This window comes from Trachypithecus francoisi, unplaced genomic scaffold (assembly GCF_009764315.1).
Source record: "Trachypithecus francoisi isolate TF-2019V2 unplaced genomic scaffold, Tfra_2.0 Contig00903, whole genome shotgun sequence".
NCBI classification, from domain to species: domain Eukaryota; kingdom Metazoa; phylum Chordata; class Mammalia; order Primates; family Cercopithecidae; genus Trachypithecus; species Trachypithecus francoisi.
Genome location: NW_022680980.1, coordinates 1 through 19,767, shown reverse-complemented (window position 1 = coordinate 19,767; position 19,767 = coordinate 1). Strand labels below are relative to the sequence as shown.

At 40.6% G+C, this 19,767-nt stretch overlaps 1 gene segment (V, D, J or C); it reads left to right on the top strand.

Annotated features, from left to right (window-relative positions):
- Positions 1-881: 881 nt before the first annotated feature.
- LOC117089866 lies at positions 882-15,744 on the top strand (the record flags this gene model as incomplete). The annotated part of the segment is given in 4 exon segments: positions 882-1,023; positions 1,193-1,477; positions 10,637-10,640; positions 15,740-15,744. Coding segments are annotated over 4 exon segments (343 nt in total), but the record flags the coding sequence as incomplete, so codon positions are not given.
- Between the last annotated feature and the right edge of the window lie 4,023 nt (positions 15,745-19,767).

Here is a 19,767-nt window from a genome sequence, read left to right as displayed (position 1 = left end):
TGGGAATGATTGAAGTTCTGAGTACTTTAGCACAGATTAAGACCAAATCATTAGGATTTTAAGAGTTGTGTACAGTTACTGAAAAAAAAGCCCTAGAATTTAATATGACTGCAGATAAAGCATTCTTGGATTAGATTTAAGACTATTTTCCATGCTAAGTGTAAGTATATTTATGATAATGATGACTGTAGTGCTGAATACTCAATCAATAAAAACAAAATTAATTGCCCCATAATGTCCTGAATACTATCGTAAGTGTTTCATCTTATTTTCTTTAAACTGTCTACAGCACTGTAAGGTAAGTACCACTATTGTCACAGTTACACAGACATGGAAACTGAGACACAAGGAAGTGAAGCTACTTGGTCAATTTCAAGCAATCGGCAAGCCATAGAGCATCTATGTCAGGGCCTGCCAGGACATGGGACCGTAAACAGAAGTTTTTCACTTTTAACTCAAAGAGGGTATGTGTCTGGGTTAATGGAAAGCTTCATGACCCTCAGAAAACATTATTAACAAGCAAATGAAAGGTGTATCTGGAAGATTAAGTTCTAACTGACTCTTCACTTCAGTAGAACCAATAATGCACTTAGGGAGATGACTGGGCATATTGAAGACAGGAAGAGAGAAATGAAAGCACAGCCTTTTATATTGTTCTTAGCAGTCTTGTGCCAAACATCATCTGGCTGAATTTAGGTGACTGAGGAGAAGAAAGACACAGGGATGAAATTCTGTGATCACAAGGGAGAAGTTCTACACTCAGACTGAACCAACAGACTTTTCTGACCTGACAACCAGGGAGGCGCAGGATGCTCAATTCAGAGAGGAAGAAGCAGGTCTCTGCAGCCAGAAGCCCAGCTCCCATCCCAGCTGCTTTGCATGTCCCTCCCAGCTGCCCTACCTTCCAGAGCTCATATCAATGCCTGGGTCAGAGCTCTGGGGAGGAATTGCTCAGTTAGGACTCAGAGGGAACCATGGAAGCCCCAGTGCAGCTTCTCTTCCTCCTGCTACTGTGGCTCCCAGGTGAGGGGAACATGAGGTGGTTTTGCACATCACTGAAAACTCCTACCACCTCTGCTCTGCAAGAAATATAATTAAAATTCAATATAGATCAACAAATTTGCCTTTACTCAAAGACAGTGGTCTTGATCTAGATTATATGAGTGCATTTCTGTTTTCTTTCCAATTTCAGATACCACCGGAGAAATTGTGATGACACAGTCTCCAGCCACCCTGTCTTTGTCTCCAGGGGAAACAACCACCCTCTCCTGCAGGACCAGTCAGAGTGTCGGCAGCAAGTTAGCCTGGTACCAGCAGAAACCTGGGCAGGCTCCCAGACTCCTCATCTATGGGGCATCCAGCAGGGCCACTGGCATCCCAGCCAGGTTCAGTGGCAGTGGGTCTGGGATAGACTTCACTCTCACCATCAGCAGCCTGGAACCTGAAGATTTTGCAGTTTATTACTGTCAGGAGACTAGTAACTTATCTCCCACAGTGATTCAACATGAAACAAAAACCTCAACAAGACCATCAGTGTTTACTAGATTTACCAGCTGCTTCCTTTATAGACAGCTAGTGTGGTTTTAGCATCTCTGTTCTATTTGGACATTTTTGTGGTTCTAAAAAAAAAAAAAACCTTGAACAATTTGCACTCTGATTCTTGGACTCTTTTCAACTGAGGCAGCAGAATCCCAGGTTTCCAGAAATAATGTCTCACTGTATGAATCCTTAAATAGCCTCAGTGGTTCTTCACTTTATCAGTAAAAGTAGGTCAGTGCATACTACACCGCTCCATTTGAATTCTGCAACATTCTAAATAGTAGAAAATTCTATTTGTTTATCCAAATAGTTGACTTGGTAAAAGCGATTCATGTGAAGATACTACCATGGCTGAATAAATCCCATTCTTTTTCTTTCTTCAGGCTGTCAACATTTCAGTGGCAAATAGTTATTATAGAACCATTTGCCATTTAAAAGTGAACTAAATTATTTATTCAATTTTCTCTATGATGCAGTAGACTGTAAAAGGATTGAAGTCTGTAAAAATAAAGTACATATTAGGAAAGGAAGAAATAGACTATTCCTAATGACGTCTGCAAATGACCAAGTAGAAGGAGTGACAGAAGCAGTTGTTTTCTGATCTTAGTTATTTCTTGCCTTCTGCTAACTTTCAAATATGTTTGCTCTTGCTTCTCAAATTCTTGTAACTGTGATGTTAGGGTGTCAATTTTAGCTCTTTCCTGCTTTCTCTTGTGGGCATTTAGTGCTATAAATTTCCCTCTACACACGGCTTTAAATGTGTCCCAGAGATTCTGGTATGTTGTATCTTTGTTGTCATTGGTTTCAAAGAACATCTTTATTTCTGCTTTCATTTTGTTATGTACCCAGTAGTCATCGAGGAGCAGGATTGTTCAGTTTCCATGTAGTTGAGCAGTTTTGATTGAGTTTCTTAGTCCTGAGTTCTACTTTGATTGCACTGTGATCTGAGAGACAGTTTGTTATAATTTCTCTTGTTTTACATTTGCTGAGAAGTGCTTTACTTCCAACTATGTGGTCAATTTTGGAATAATTGTGATGTGGTGCTGAGAAGAATGTATATTCTGTTGATTTGGGGTGGAAAGTTCTGTAGATGTCTATTAGGTCCTCTTGGTGCAGAGTTGAGTTCAATTCTTGGATATCTTTGTTGACTTTCTGTCTCATTTATCTGTCTAATATTGACAATGGGATGTTAAAGTCTTCCATTATTATTGTATGGGAGTCTAAGTCTCTTTGTAAGTCTCTAAGGACTTGCTTTATGAATCTGGGTGCTCCTGTATTGGGTGCATATGTTTTTAGGATAGTTAGCTCTTCCTGAAGAATTGATCCCTTTACCATTATGTAATGGCCTTCTTTGTCTCTTTTAATCTTTGATGGTTTAAAGTCTGTTTTATCAGAGAGTAGGATTGCAACCCCTGCTTTTTTTTGTTCTCCATTTGCTTGGTAGATCTTCCTCCATCCCTTTATTTTGAGTCTATGTGTGTCTCTGCATGTGAGATGGGTCTGCTGAATACAGCAAACTGATGGGTCTTGACTCTTTATCCAATTTGCCAGTCTGTGTCTTTTAATTGGAGCATTTAGTCCATTTACATTTAAAGTTAATATTATTATGTGTGAACTTGATCCTGTCATTATGATATTAGCTGGTTATTTTGCTCGTTAGTTGATACAGTTTCTTCCTAGCATCAATGGACTGTACATTTTGGCATGTTTTTGTAAAGGCTGGCACTGGTTGTTCCTTTCGATGTTTACCGCTTCCTTCAGGATCTCTTGTAGGGTAGGTCTGTTGGTAACAAAATCTCTAAGCATTTGCTTGTCTGTAAAGGATTTTATTTCTCCTTCACTTATGAAACTTATTTTGGCTGGATATTAAATTCTGGGTTGAAAATTATTTTCTTTAAGAATGTTGAATATTGGCCCCCGCTCTCTTCTGGCTTGTAGAGTTTCTGCCGAGAGATCCGCTGTTAGCCTGATGGGCTTCCCTTTGTGGGTAACCCGACCTTTCTCTTAGGCTACCCTTAACACTTTTTCCTTCATTTCAACTTTGGTCAAAGATCAGAGCAGAACTGAAGGAGACAGAGACACAAAAACCCCTCCAAAAAATCAATGAATTCAGGAGCTGGTTTTTTGAAAAGATCAACAATGTTGATAGACCACTAGCAAGACTAATAAAGAAGAAAAGAGAGAAGAATCAAATAGACACAATAAAAAATGATAAAGGGGATATCACCACCGATCCCACAGAAATACAAACTACCATCAGAGAATACTATAAACACCTCTACACAAATAAACTAGAAAACCTAGAAGAAATGGATAATTTCCTGGACATTTACACTATCCCAAGACTAAACCAGGAAGAAGTTGAATCCCTGAATAGACCAATAGCAGGCTCTGAAATTAAGGCAATAATTAGTAACTTGCCTACCAAAAACAGTCCAGGACCAGATGGATTCACAGCCGAATTCTACCAGAGGTACAAGGAGGAGCTGGTACCATTCTTTCTGAAACTATTCCAATCAACAGAAAAGGAGGGAATCCTCCCTAACTCATTTTATGAGGCCAACATCATCCTGATACCAAAGCCTGGCAGAGATACAACAACAAAGGAGAATTTTAGACCAATATCCCTGATGAACATCGATGCAAAAATCCTCAACAAAATACTGGCAAACTGAATCCAGCAGCACATCAAAAAGCTTATCCACCATGATCAAGTGGGCTTCATCCCTGAGATGCAAGGCTGGTTCAACATATGCAAATCAATAAATACATCCAGCATATAAACAGAACCAAAGACAAAAACCACATGATTATCTCAATAGATGCAGAAAAGGCCTTTGACAAAATTCAACAGCCCTTCATGCTAAAAACACTCAATAATTTGGTATTGATGGAACGTACCTCAAAATAATAAGAGCTATTTATGACAAACCCACAGCTAATATCATACTGAATGGGCAGAAACTGGAAAAATTCCCTTTGAAAACTGGCACAAGACAGGGATGCCCTCTCTCACCACTCCTATTCAACATAGTGTTGGAAGTTCTGGCTAGGGCAATCAGGCAAGAGAAAGAAATCAAGGGTATTCAGTTAGGAAAAGAAGAAGTCGAATTGTCCCTGTTTTCAGATGACATGATTGTATATTTAGAAAACCCCATCGTCTCAGCCCAAAATCTCCTTAAGCTGATAAGCAACTTCAGCAAAGTCTCAGGATACAAAATTAATGTGCAAAAATCACAAGCATTCTTATACACCAGTAACAGACAAGCAGAGAGCCAAATCATGAATGAACTTCCATTCACAATTGCTTCAAAGAGAATAAAATACCTAGGAATCCAACTTACAAGGGATGTCAAGGACCTCTTCAAGGAGAACTACAAACCACTGCTCAGTGAAATAAAAGAGGACACAAACAAATGGAAGAACATACCATGCTCATGGATAGGAAGAATCAATATTGTGAAAATGGCCATACTGCTAAAGGTAATTTATAGATTCAATGCCATTCCCATTAAGCAATCAATTACTTTCTTCACGGAATTGGAGAAAACTACTTTAAAGTTCATATGGAACCAAAAAAGAGCCCACAATGCCAAGACAATCCTAAGCCAAAAGAACAAAGCCGGAGGCATCACGCTACCTGACTTCATACTATACTACAAGGCTACAGTAACCAAAACAGCATGGAACAGATACCAAAACAGAGATATAGACCAATGGAACAGAATGGAGTCCTCAGAAATAATACCACACATCTACAGCCATCTGATCTTTGACAAACCTGAAAAAACAAGAAATGGGGAAAGGATTCCCTATTTAATAAATGGTGCTGGGAAAATTGGCTAGCCATAAGTAGAAAGCTGAAACTGGATCCTTTCCTTACTCCTTATACAAAAATTAATTCACGATGGATTAGAGACTTAAATGTTACACCTAAAACCATAAAAACCCTAGAAGAAAGCCTAGGTAATGTCATTCAGGACATAGGCATGGGCAAGGACTTCATGTCTAAAACACCAAAAGCAATGGCAGCAAAAGCCAAAATTGACAAATGGGATCTAATTAAACTAAAGAGCTTCTGCACAGCAAAAGAAACTACCATCAGAGTGAAGAGGCAACCTACAGAATGGGAGAACATTTTTGCCATCTACTCATCTGACAAAGGGCTAATATCCAGAATCTACAAAGAATTCAAACAAATATACAAGAAAAAAACAAACAACCCCATCAAAAAGTGGGCAAAGGATATGAACAGACATTTCTCAAAAGAAGACATGCATACAGCCAACAGACACATGAAAAAATGCTTGTCTTCACCAACCATCAGAGAAATGCAAACCAAAACCACAATGAGATACCATCTCACACCAGTTAGAATGGCAATCATTAAAAAGTCAGGAAACAACAGGTGCTGGAGGGGATGTGTAGAAATAGGAACACTTTTACACTGTTGGTGGGATTGTAAACTAGTTCAACCATTATGGAAAACAGTATGGCAATTCCTCAAGGCCCTAGAACTAGAAGTATCATACGACCCAGCCATCCCATTACTGAGTGTATACCCAAAGGATTACAAATCATGCTGCTATAAAGACACATGCACACATATGTTTATTGTGGCACTATTCACAATAGCAAAGACTTGGAATCAACCCAAATGTCCATCTGTGACAGACTGGATTAAGAAAATATGGCACATATACACCATAGAATATTATGCAGCCATAAAAAAGGATGAATTTGCGGCCTTTGTAGGGACATGGATGCAGCTGGAAACCATCATTCTTAGCAAACTATCACAAGAACAGAAAACCAAACACTGCATGTTCTCACTCATAGGTGGGAACTGAGCAATGAGATCACTTGGATTCGAGAAGGGAAACATCACACACTGGGGCCTATCATGGGGAGGGGGGAGGGGGGAGGGGGAGGGATTGCATTGGGAGTTATACCTGATATAAATGATGAATTGATGGGTGCTGACGAGTTGATGGGTGCAGCACACCAACATGGCACAAGTATACATATGTAACAAACCTGCACGTTATGCATATGTACCCTAGAACTTAAAGTATAATAATAAAAATAAAAAAACTAAGAAGTAAAGGCTTAAAATGTTTAGGTTGTAGTTTCATTCATTGTAGTGTTCTGCTTTATATCCAAGTATAAATAACTGAGAACTCTTTCAAATTATTATTATTTCCATGATGGTTTATTTTCCCCTATCTTTACAGGTAATTTTGGTCCTGCAATGTGCTAGCCAAGGTTACTCTCCAGAGCTGACCATTTGCACAATGTGGCTGACACACCATTGCACTTTGAATGTGAACCTTGACTGGGGGTGATCTATGAGAATCTGCTTCTGCAAAAGAATATATTTGTCATCCCTTTGATCTTTATCCTATCTGAATCCACACACTTCTCTATTGTTGCATGACTAATCCATATCTTGTCTCTATTAATTCACTCTTGCCATAAGTTACTAAGAGCACTTAAGGCATAAATAATAAATACATCCAGTTGTGAAAATTCAAATTAGTTAAAAAGCATGGGTACATTATAGAAAAAATTGTATAACTATCTTAAGTACAAAGAAAATGAAGTCTTTCTATTTTGTAATGAAACAGTATGAAAGCTGTGTCATACAGTTTTCAGCACCAGGGTGGGCCCCTGCCTTTCCTGTAACTGAGCGCATTGTCTTTCTCACACCTGCAGGCATCCAGGGAAGTGACTGGATGGGCTGAGCTGAGCTGCACTGTTGGGCCACCCTGGGGAGATCTTGGTTATATAAGATGCATTTCAGAGGATAACAATAACTGCTAACAGCAATAAATGACAGCAGTTCAGCTTCTTCACTAACCACTGTCTTTGTAGAATTTCTCCCAAACAACCCACAATGAATAGACTTGAATCCCAGAGTTGATCTGGGAACAAATCTAATGGAAGTTGGGGAATCTCCCTGATCCATGTAAACCAAATGTTGTCCAACCTGCACATCAAACCAGCTTCCAGATAGGTTAAAGAAGTCACATGGGAGGCCGAGACGGGCGGATCACGAGGTCAGGAGATCGAGACCATACTGGCTAACACAGTGAAACCCCGTCTCTACTAAAAAAAATACAAAAAACTAGCCGGGCGAGGTGGCGGGTGCCTGTAGTCCCAGCTACTCGGGAGGCTGAGGCAGGAGAATGGCGTAAACCGGGAGGTGGAGCTTGCAGTGAGCTGAGATCCGGCCACTGCACTCCAGCCTGGGCGACAGAGCGAGACTCCGTCTCAAAAAAAAAAAAAAAAAAGAAGTCACATCAGACCATCCAGTCACAACTGAACCACAGAGTAACTGCAGACACATAAGTGGGCTCAGCAGAGATCAGTACAGTCAGCCCAGAATGGAAGAACCACAGAGGTGATCCTCAGAATTATAAGCAGCTGTACAGTCAGCCCTCTATCCATGGGGCCTGCACCCATGGATTCAACTAATCCTGGATCAAAAATATTTAGAAAACAAATCCACAAAATTCCAAAAAGCAAAACTTGACTTCTCCGTGTGCTGAGTACCACTTGGATGAATCCACACAAGGTAAGTCATATGTAGACATCGTATTATGTATTATAAGCAGGCTAGAGATGATGTGAAGGGTGCAGGAGGAAATGTGTAGGTTCTACACAAATACTGTACATTTTATATAAATGTTTTGAGTCTCCATAAATTGGAATATCTGCAGGTTGTCCTGGAAACTATTTCCCATGGATACTGAGGGAGGACTGTACATGCTCATTTTATGGCATTTTGTTTGGAGCTAGTTTGTTTTCCAAGAAGAGTTAAATAATAAAACCACTTTTTGTGAAAAGGAGGCAATAGAGTTAAGTGACAGAGTAGTCTCATTGATTGCAAATTTGTGATTGCAAAGTCTATTTGCTTGTTTCTTAAAAAGATAAGAATCCTCATACCTGATTATCATGGACTTTGGATGTCTTTCTTATCTCCCTGGCAAATGCAAAATGCATCTGAGACAACAATTTCTTCCCTCTATTTTCTCTCCTTCTTTCTGACTATGAAGAGCAGCACACTGCTGTTCAAACTTCTCCTTACTCAGAATAATTCATGTTTTACATTCAGTGGGTTGTTTTCAATGAGTATAGGTCACAAGTGTTGATTATGTCTTGGAGAGTTTCTTGCTCATTCACTTTTCATTCATTCTTCACTCAATAAAAGTTTCTTGCTCATTAACTTTTCATTCATTCATTCATTCATTCATTCTTCATTCAATAAAGTGTTAATTGAGCAACTATGCTGGACCAGGAATATATCTAGGCTGCACCTCAGAGAAAGTCAGTGTCTGACTCTCATTTACCTGTAACTTTTCTGGTGAAAAAAAAAAGCCATATTTAATTAAACACAAATCAACAAAAACATTCTAGAAAATGTTAAGGGTCATAAAGGAAAAAAGTGGCAAGGGGAGAGGAAGTGGTTAATGAGGAAATATAGTCAGTTAGTTGGGGAGGCAGAGGCTACTTTTTCTGAGGAGGTAACTGACCTGGATGAGGAGAACAACTGACCTGAAGAGAAGTTTCTGAAGGGCTTCGAGGTTCACGACGATCACAGCTCTTAGAAGGAACACAGTACGAACACGTGAAGGACAGAGAAAGGCACTATGAGGAGAGTGACTTAACCAACGGAAAAAAGAGAAAGTCTGTGAGGAGGCAGGTCAGAGCCATTTTCTCTCAGTGTCTTAAAGATCACCACATATGACTAGTGTGAAATTAAGAAGGCCTTCATTTTTTATTTGGGGAGCAAATGCTTTCTAAGTATAGGAGGACATTCTGGGAATATTTTTTAAGCAATGTACCCCCATGGTCATATTTATTTTTTAGCAGAGTAATGAATCTAGTTGGACTGTGAGAAGCAGAAGAGATACTTACCTGGGCAAAGTGAATCCTGGCATAAGCTAGTCTTGGGGCAGTGAAGAGTATTGGAGACATAAGCAGATGACACCATATTTTTAAATCAATGTCAATTACACTCCTTGGTGTGAGAAGAGTCATATTAGGAGTGGCCTGGCAGCTTTGGCCTTAATCTATTAGATAGGTTCTGACTTACTGATGTTAAATGTATTAGCAGTCAAGAAAATTGAGATAAAATGAAAGTAGTTTGTTATTTTTGCTCAATTTTAGATTGAGATGACAGTGAACATGCAGATTAAGTGGCCAGGTTTGCAAGTGAGTGGAGTTTGAGCTCAGAGGAAAGAAAATAAACACAGGTATTCAGCAGTGCTTACAGGGTAATTTATGGTATTAAAACCACATGTATGCATATGCATCTGCACATATTTATGCATGTGTATGCACGTAGATAAACATATGCATATGAGCATTTTTCAAAAAATAAAAGGCATGAAATCAGTAACCTCAGCTTCCACCTTATGAAGCTATGTAAAGAGGAGCAATTTAAATCTGAAGTAGAACATGAGCAAAATAAATAATAAATATTAGAGTAGAAATCAATAAAACTGCAAACAGAAAAAGTGACACTGAACACCAGGCAAACCAAAGCCTGGTTCCTTGGAAAGAACAATCTTGTATAGTTCCCATGTATTTGAAAATTTGGGGGTTACATTTTCAATATGGATTTCTAGTTTGATCCCTCTGTGGTCAGAGAACATATTCACTATTTTAATTATTGCAGATGTGTTGAGAGGTTACATGGGCAGAATATGTCCCATCTTGGTATATGTCCTGTGGTCACTTGGAAGAAAAAAATGTGAACTTCTATTGTTATGGGTTGGAGTGTTCTATCAATGTCAGTTAGATCCCGTGGTTGATGACATGGTTGAGTGCTTCTCTCTCTTTGCTGATTTTCTGTTGAGTTGTCCTATCGAACATTAACAAGGGGTTTTTAAGTCTTCACGTGTAATAGTTTTATTAGCTTCTACCACATGCACTATATTGCTCTGTTGCTTAGTGTCTACGCACTTAGAACTGCTCTTCTTTCCAAAATGACTTTCTTCATTATGTAATGTACCTTTCTGTCCCTGGTAACATTCTTTTGCTCTGTGGTCTACTTTATCTGATATTAGTATTTGCTAGTGATTCTTTTGAGTAATGTTTGCATAGTATACTATTTTCCTTCCTATTATATTCAATCTACTTATACTGTATATTTGATGGGAGTGTCTTATAGACAACATTCAGTTGGGACATTTCTTTTTGACTAATCAATTGTTGTCTTTTTTAAAATTTCATAATTTACATATCTAATATATGATATTGATATATTAAAATTTAAGTCTGCACTCTACTTTTTTGTTGTATCTTTTTTTGCTTCTCTGTTTCCTTTTTGCAGTCTTTCTTTGGGTTACTTGAACATTTTTACAATTTCATTTTAATTTTGTCTAATTTTGGGGTATCTCTTTTTATAGTGATTTTTAAATTGGTTGTCGTGGTATTTCCTTTATATGCATAGCTTCTCACAGTGTTGGTGTCGATATATTACCATTTAAAATAAATATAGGATTTTACCTTTTTTATGTCACTTTTCCTCCCCCGTTGTAAATAGATTGTTTTTTAAAAGTAATTTCTCTGCATATATTAGGAATAAAGCAGTGTTACAACTTTGATACAACTATCACACATGATAGCAATGCATTATGTCCATCTGTCTTCTCATTTTTGTAGCCTTTTGTCCAGAATGGTATTTAATATCCCCTCTTTATCTTTAGTTTTACCTTCCTAGGGCTCATTTTGGCTATGTTTAAAGTGGATCCACTAGCAGGAATTACTCTTAGTTTTTCTACAACTGAGGACTTCTCAATTTGTCCTTCATTTCTAAATAATACTTTTACTGGATATAGAATTTTAGGGTAGCAGATCTTTTCTTTAAATACTAGAAAATATGACATAATTGACACCAGATAAGAAGGTGGAAATATTTCCAAGAACAGAGGACAACCATGTTCTCAGTGAGGTGAAAGACATCTCTTCCCCTTGCATTAGTTTCCAATGCTGCTGTTTAAATCACCACAGTCTTGTTGGCTTCACACAACATAAATGTATTACCCTGTAGTTCTGGAGGTCAGAAGTCTCACAGAGCTAATGTTAAGGTGTCATTAGGGCTGTAATCTGTCACACGCATCTGTGTGAAGAGACCACCAAACAGGCTTTGTGTGAGCAGTATACCTCTTTAATCACCTGGGTGCAGGTGGACTGAGTGAAAAAAAGGAGTCAGCAAAGGGGGATAGGGGTGAGGCAGTTTTATAGGATATGGGTAGTTAGTGGAAAACTACAGTTACAAGTCATTGTTCTCTTGTGGGCAGGTTCAGGGGTCACAAAATGCTCGGTGGGGGAGCTCCTGAGATTCATTGTACAGGAGAAGGAATGTCGCAAGGTTAATTGATCAGTTAGGGTGGGGCAGGAACAAATCACAATGGTGGACTCTCATCAGTTAAGGCAGGAATTGATTATTTTCACTTCTTTTGTGGTTCTTCAGTTGCTTCAGGTCATCTGGATGTATGAATGCAGTCACAGGGGATATGATGGCTTAGCTTGGCTCAGAGGCCTGACATTCCTGTCTTCTTATGTTAACATGAAAAACAAAACAAAATAGTGGTGAAGTGTTGGGGCAGCAAACATTTTTGGGTTGGTATGGAGAGATAATGGGTGTTGTTTCTCAGGGCTGCTTAGATCGGGATTAGGGGCAGCGTGGGAACTAGAGTGGGAGATATTAAACTGAAGAAAGATTTGGGGTAATGGGTGATATTGTGGGGTTGTTAGAAGGAGCATTTGTCATATAGAATGACTGGTGATGGCCTGGATGTGGTTTTGTATGAATTGAGAAATTCATACAATTGTGAAAGTGTTTGAGTGTGCCCTGCCAGCAAAGATCATCCATCTATCCACTCTAAGAGGGAGCCAAGAGTGGCGGTTTGGTGATAGGACCAGGAGATATCAGCTGTGATGGTTTGGAGAAACAGTTAAACTAGCAGTATAAATGAGAGCAGGGCATTTATGAGTAGTTGATAATGGTGAATAGGAGTGTGACTAGACAGAAGATAATAGGGATGACAAGTTTTTGGGGCACAGTTCAAGTAATGGGGATGACTGTGTAAAGCCCTGTTGCAAAAAGTAGGGAGCAGACAGTTAAGTGTGAAAGGTGTAAGGAGGATATTAATGCTTGAAGGTTATGAGAACTGTAGAGGGTAAGTGGAGCATAGCTTGTGATTTTGAGGGCTTCCAGAAGTATTATAGCAGCAGCTGCCGCCACACACAAATATGAGAGCCACGCCAGAATTGTGAAGTCAAGTTGTTTTGATAGAAAGACAACAGGCTGTGGGCCTGGCTCCTGTGTGAGGGCTCCAGGACCACAGCCTTGTATTTCAGCTGTGTGTAAGGAAAAAGGAAGGGACGAGTCGGGGAGTGCTAGTGTGGAAGCGGTCTCCAGGGACTTTTTGAGAGAGCAAAAAGAAGAATGAGGGAAAGACTTAGGGTCTATGGGATCAATTAAGTTACCTTTTGTGAGCTTGTAAAGTGGTTTGGTTAGGATAGCAAAGCCTGGTATCCAGAGTCGAAAATATCCAACAACGCCTAAGAAGGAAAGGAGTTGTTGTTTGGTGGTGGGGATTGGGGTCTGGGAGATTAACTGAACACAGTCTGCAGGAAGGGTGTGTGTACGTTGATGGGGGATTATACCGAGATAGGTAACACTAGGGGAAGAAATTTGTGCCTTGGAGGGGGATACTCGGTACCCCTTTGAACGGAGATGTTGAAGAAGCAGGATAGTGTCCCGCTGGGAAGAACAAGATCGTCAAAATGTTAAATAAGGTGAGAGACAGACAGGTTAAAAGAAAGCAGATCATGAGAAAGGGCCTCACCAAAGTAGTGTGGGCTGTCCCTGGAGCCTTGGGGCAGAACAGTCCAGGTGAGTTGTTGGGATTGGTGGGTGTTAGGGTCAGTCCAAGTAAAGGCAAAAAGAGGCTAGGAGGAGGGATGCAAGGGGATAGTAAAGAAGGTGTCTTTGAGGTCAATAACAGAATAGTGAGTTGTGGAAGTGGGTATTGAAGATAGGAGGGTGTACATGTTTGGCACTATAGGGTGGATGGGAAAGAAGATTTGATTAATAAGGCAAATATCCTGAACCAACCTGTAAGATTTGTCTGGTTCCTGGATGGGTAGGATAGGGGAGTTGTAAGGAGAATTTGTAGGCTTTAAGAGGCCATGTTGTAACAGGTGGGTGATAAGAGGCCCTAGCGGTAACAGTGATTAGGTTTTAATGGGATGGTAAGGGATGCATGATAGGTCGCCAAGGAGGGAGTGGAGGTATCCCATACTTGTGGATTAAGGCAGGGAGACACAAGGGGAGGATGTGAAGAAAGCTTTGAAGTGAGGAAAAGGGTGGCAATGAGGTGTGCCTATAGCCCAGGAATAGTAAGGGAAGTAGATAGTTTTGTTAAAACATCTTGACCTAATAAGGAAACTGGGCAGGTGAGGATAACTAAAATGGAGTGCATAAAAGAATATGATCCAAATTCACAGCAGAGTTGGGGAGTTTTAAGAGGTTTAGAAGCCTGGTCATCAATGCCCACAACAGTTTTGGGGGCTAGGGAAAGAGGTCCTTGAAAAGAAGGTAATGAGGAGTGGGTATTCTCCACATTGATTAAGAAGGGGACTTACCCTCCACCACAAGAGTTACTCAAAGTGTCTGTGATGGCCCAGAGGCTTCTGAGGTGATTGGGCAGTGTCAGTCTTCAGGGACTAAGCTGAGAAGATCTGGGAAGGAGTCAGTCAGAGAGTCTTGGGCCAGACTTCCAGGGGTTCTGGGAGTGGCTGCTGAGTGAGTTGGACAGTCCAGTTTCCAGTGGGGTCCTGCACAGATGGGACATGGCTTAGGAGGAATCCAAGACTGTGGGCATTCCTTGGCCCATTGGCCAGATTTCCATCACTTGAAGTAAGATCCGGAGGGAGGAGGTCTTGGAGGAATGCCAGGATGCTGCCGTTTGGCATTTTGAAGTTCTTGTGTGCTGGAGACGTGGGTGGGATTTTTTCACAGTGGAGGCAAGTAATTGCAATTCACAATACATTGCTGCTTGGCTGCCTCTTCTCTATTATTGTACACCTTGAAGGCATGGTTAATTAAGCCCCGTTGTGGCATTTGAGGGCCAGAATCTAATTTTTGGAGATTTTTCTAATGTCGGGAGCAGATTGGGTAATAAAATGCATGTTGAGAATAAGACAGCCTTCTGGCCCCTCTGGGTCTAGGGCAGTAAAGTGTCTGATGGTTGTTGCTATATGGGCCATGAACTGGGCTGGGTTTCTATATTTGATTAAGAAGAGCCTAAATATTAACTGATTTGGAAGAGGTCAGATAAGGAGAAAGGAGCATTAACCTTGACTATGATTCAGCTCCAGCCACCTCTCTAAGGAAATTGTGGGGAGAAGAGGCTGAGGAAGAATTGGGACCTGGCTTGGCCTGGCAAGAAGCAGCCTGGGGAGGAGGGAGAGGTCAGATGGGTCCGTAGAAAAGGAGGATTCAAAGGACTCAGAGGTTGGGTTGGAGGCTGAAGGAACAGACAGGAGAGAAAGAAGAAAAATTTGGGACAAGTCACATTGGGAGCAGAGACTAGGGAGGGGCCGATGTGTAGTAAAGAATGCCTGGATGTGAGGCACCTCAGACCATTTGCCCGTTTTTCAACAAAAATCATCCAGGTCTTATAATACGGAGAAATCAAAAGTACCATTTTCTGGCCATTTGGAACCATTGTTGAGTTTGTATTGGGGCCTAGCAGTATTGCAGAAGAAAATAAGGCATTTAGGTTTTAGGTCAGGTGGGAGTTGAAGAGGTTTTAAGTTCTTGAGAACACAGGCTAAGGGAGGAGGGTGGAAGATTACCCATAGTGAAGGAGATAAGTTTAAAGAGAAAGGGAGAGACATGGGAAAGCGGGGTAAGCAGCCGTGGGCTGTAATGTGGGCAAGCAGCCAAAGCAGGCATCCCCATAACTGACTTGCCACCAAGTGGGAATGCGGGTGAATGACCAAGGCAGGCATCCCTGCAGTGATCAGACACCCATGGAATGTGAGTGAATGATCAGGGCAGGCGTCCCTGTGATGATCAGATACCAAGGAAAACTGCCTTCCTGAGTCCATGACCAGTGCCAGGGTTTGGGGTCCATGGACTAAATGTGTCTCCTTTGTCTCTACCAGAGAGGAAAAGAAATGGAATGGAAGGACAGGGAGATTGAAGGGTAGCAAGAGAGGCTGGAGAAGAGAGTGAAAAGACTGATTACCCGATTTGAAATTGGTGGGATGTTCCTTGGGCTGGTTCCTACCCGAGGACGTATGTGGGTCTCCTCACGGAGTGAGGGCAAGGACAGGGGCGGTTTCCCGAAGGAGTCCCCCGTCCCAGGTTTTGGCACCAAATTTATGCATGTCCATGTGAAGAGATGATCAAACAGACTTTGTGTGAGCGATAAAGCTTTTTAATCACCTGGGTGCAGGCAGACTTAGTTCAAAAAAGAGTCAGCAAAGGGAGATAGGGGGGGCAGTTTTATAGGACTGGGGTAGGTAGTGGAAATTACAGTTCAAGGGGGTTGTTCTCTTGTGGGTAGGGGATTGTTCTCTTGTGGGTAGGGGTCACAAGGTGCTCAGTGGGGAGCTTCTGAGATTCATTGTCCAGGAAAAGGAATGTCACAAGGTCAATGATCAGTTAAGTGGGGGCAGGAATAATCACAATGGTGAATATCATCAGTTAAGGCAGGAACTGGCCATTTTCACTTCTTTTGTAGTTCTTCAGTTGCTTCAGGCCATCTGGATGTATATGTGCATGTCACAGGGATATGATGGCTTAGCGTGGGCTCAGAGGCCGACATAATTTTTCTGGAAGCTCCACAGGAGAGAACTGGATCCTCTGCTTCTTATCTTCCAGGCACTCCCACATTTCTGGTTCCATGGCTCCTTCCTTCCTCAAACCACATCCCTCCCCAGTGTCCCAGCTCCTCTCTGACTGCAACCTCCTCTTCCATTTAAAGACCTTTGTGATGATATTGATTTAATTTCAATAACGAGGTTGCTTATTGTCAAATTCCAGGAACACAAGGGTTCTCGGTCTCAAGCTGGTTTGGATAAAATACATCAACATACGTGGAGTGGTTTTAAGAGAGAAAAGTTTAATATACAAGAATGAGGAAAATGAAAACAGCTCCCCTGTACAGAGAAAGAGGGAAAGGGAATTGTAACAAACAGAAAACTCCATGTGCATCAGAAAAGTAGCTGCTTATATGAGGAGGCTGGAGAAGGTGGTGTCTGATTTGCATAGGGCTCAAGACAGGTTTGACCAGGCACGTCATTCACGTAGCCTGTGGAAAACACTGGCCCTCCCACCGTAGCCTTTTAATATGCAAATGTAGGTCGCCATTATGTTCTACACACATGGGGATATATTGGGGCAGTCATGTTGCCGGGAATGTGGAGACAAGGAAGAAGACAGTGGGAATCACCATGTTTGGGTGAATCCAGTTTCTAATGGCTGGCATTTGCATAGGAAAACTTCCCGGCCTGGCTCCAAGAGCCAGGCTTTCCAGCTAGACAAGAAGCATTCTAGGGCTGCTTTAAAAGAACAAAACCTTCCCAAGGACCCCTTTTCCTCTCTATCTGCCTAAAATAATTCTTCATAACTCCTATAACATTTAGGTTTCAGAGACAGGACATGGACATCTTTTGGATGGAGGCATTATTCATTCCACCAACAATAAACATCTTCCCCAGAATTGTCCTTCTCTAAAGTAAAATTTTAAAAATCATGAAGTATTTTTATGAATCAAGAGAACTGGACAAAATCTTAGACTCAGGTTCCTCTAACTTGTGAGTTTTATCTGCTGGGTTTGCTCACTCCGCTGTCTCTAATGTAGATTTATTGATATGTAGATAGTTTTAGAGGATTTTTAAATTTTGTGACCCAGTGTAAACAAACTCTATCTGAGACAGGTCTTAATCAATTTATAGAGTTATTTTGCCAAATATATGTCTTATGGCCTGTGACAATGCCTTAGGAGGTCCTGCAAACATGTGCCCAAAGTGATTGGATTACATTGGTTTTATGCACTTTAGAGTGACACAGAAATTACTGGCAAAGATATAAATCAATACATATCAGATATACATTAGTTTGTCTTCTTGGAAAGGTGGGATATCATGAAGCAGGGGCTTCCAGGTCATAGGTGGAGTCAAAGCTTTCCTGACTGGCTACTGTTTGAAAGAGTTAAGCTCTCCCTAAAGAGTTGAATTCACCATAAAAAATGCTTGAGTTAAAAATGGGATTTTTGTCATATAGATGAATCCTATGGGTAGCAAATGAAGTAGATGGTGAATGTTGCTTATAAGACCTTTAAAAAATGTCAGACTCTTTGGAAAAGACTTAGTAAGGGGAGGAGATTCTCTATGGAATGCAAATTTCCCCCAACAGGCAGCTTAGCAGGACCATACTGAACAGGTCAAATAAATATTTTTAGGGTAAAATATTTAGAATTTCTTCAGGGCCTATTATCTGTCACATTGGAGTATGATATCTTATTGCTACAAAGTATCTGTTTTGTCACTTGAAAGATCTCTATTGTAATGATAATGCTGGTCAGTTGTGTCTGAACTCCAACATGAGGAGAGCATAATGAGGCACATTTAAACCCACCTGCCAGTCATGGCCTAACCTAGTTTTTCAAATTTCTTTGAAGTTGTCTCTGCCAAAAGAGAGTCCATTCAGCTGGTTGGTGGCTTACAACTTAATTTTTGGTTTTAACACACAGAAAAACAAATCACTGCATAAATTCAATCTGAAATAGATTGGTAAAGAAAAATTAAGTGTTTCCTAAATATTCCTACATTTCCAAGAAAAGAAATTATTAGAATTCAGATGAGAATACCTCTCATACAAAGATTAATGATTTTTGTTTTTTAACTATCTGAGTTTCGGTCCACCAGCAGTGAGGATTCCTGTTTAGGCAACAAATTTACACTGGGAAGAAAGGAGGAAAGTGAGGAAGGAACAGAAGATGATTGGTAAAAGACACAACAACCTACCTGACTCAGGAGAACTGAAGATCAACCACATGTGAAAACATAGACTAAATTCCTCTGGGCTGTTCCATCTGAGAGATGATGAAGCTGGGGTATGTGTACACCTTATCCTGTCCTCACTGATTGTGAGCTGTCCCAATTGTTCTCTTTCAAGCTTCTCTAACAGATTCCTTGTCACTGTGTAATTCATAAGGAACAGATATTTATTTTCTCACACTTCTGGAGAATGGGAAATTTTAATCAAGGCATGGGCAGGTTAAGGTCTGCTTTCTTGCTTTCAAGATGATGCCTGGAATTTCGGGTCTTCAAAGGAAGGAAGCCATATCTTAACATGACAAATGAGAAAGAGAAGAAAGAAAGAGAGAGAGAGAGAGAGAGAGAGAGAGCGAGAGAGAGAGAGAGAGAGAGAAAGAGAAAGGGATCCCAGCCCTACAATCCCTGTTTGTAGTGACATTAAGTATTCCACTAGAGGGCTCCACCCTGATGACCTAACACATCCCGGTAGGCCCCACCTGGCAATACCATTACACTGAGAATTAACTTTACAACAGATGGATTCTGGAGGACACAGGGAAAGCATAGAACTTGCCTAAGAGATACCCATTCCTGGCCATTTTGGTCAGCAATGTATGCAGGCAGAGTTCTCTGCCGAACTGTAAAGAACATAAACATGTATATTGCCATTGGAAATGAGCAGAGGTACAGCAAAGGAAAGCCCTAGACTACAGATGGGGACTCCAACATTCATCCTGGTACAGTTAACCCTTGAATAACTTGGGTCTGAACTAGCAAATCTACTTATATTTCTCTCTGTGAGTCACCTGTGAGCAAGCACTTAATAAGTAGTAAATATATTTTCTTCTTTTTATAGTTTCTCATAACATTTTTTTCTTTAGCATACTTTATTGGAATAATAGAGTATATAATATAAATGACTTTAAAAAGTATTAATCAACTATTTATTTTTTATCACGACTAGCAGTCAAAATAAGCTATTAGTACTTAACTAGAAATGCAAAAGTTCTACACAGGTTTTCCACTGCACCAGTGCTCAGTGCCCCAACTTCCACATTGTTCAGGGGTCAACGGCCCTTTCAGTCTGTAGCTGCATCTCTCTGAAACAGCATCTTGGCAGGTGGGGTTGCAAGTAAAAGAATCCAGAAAATAACATCT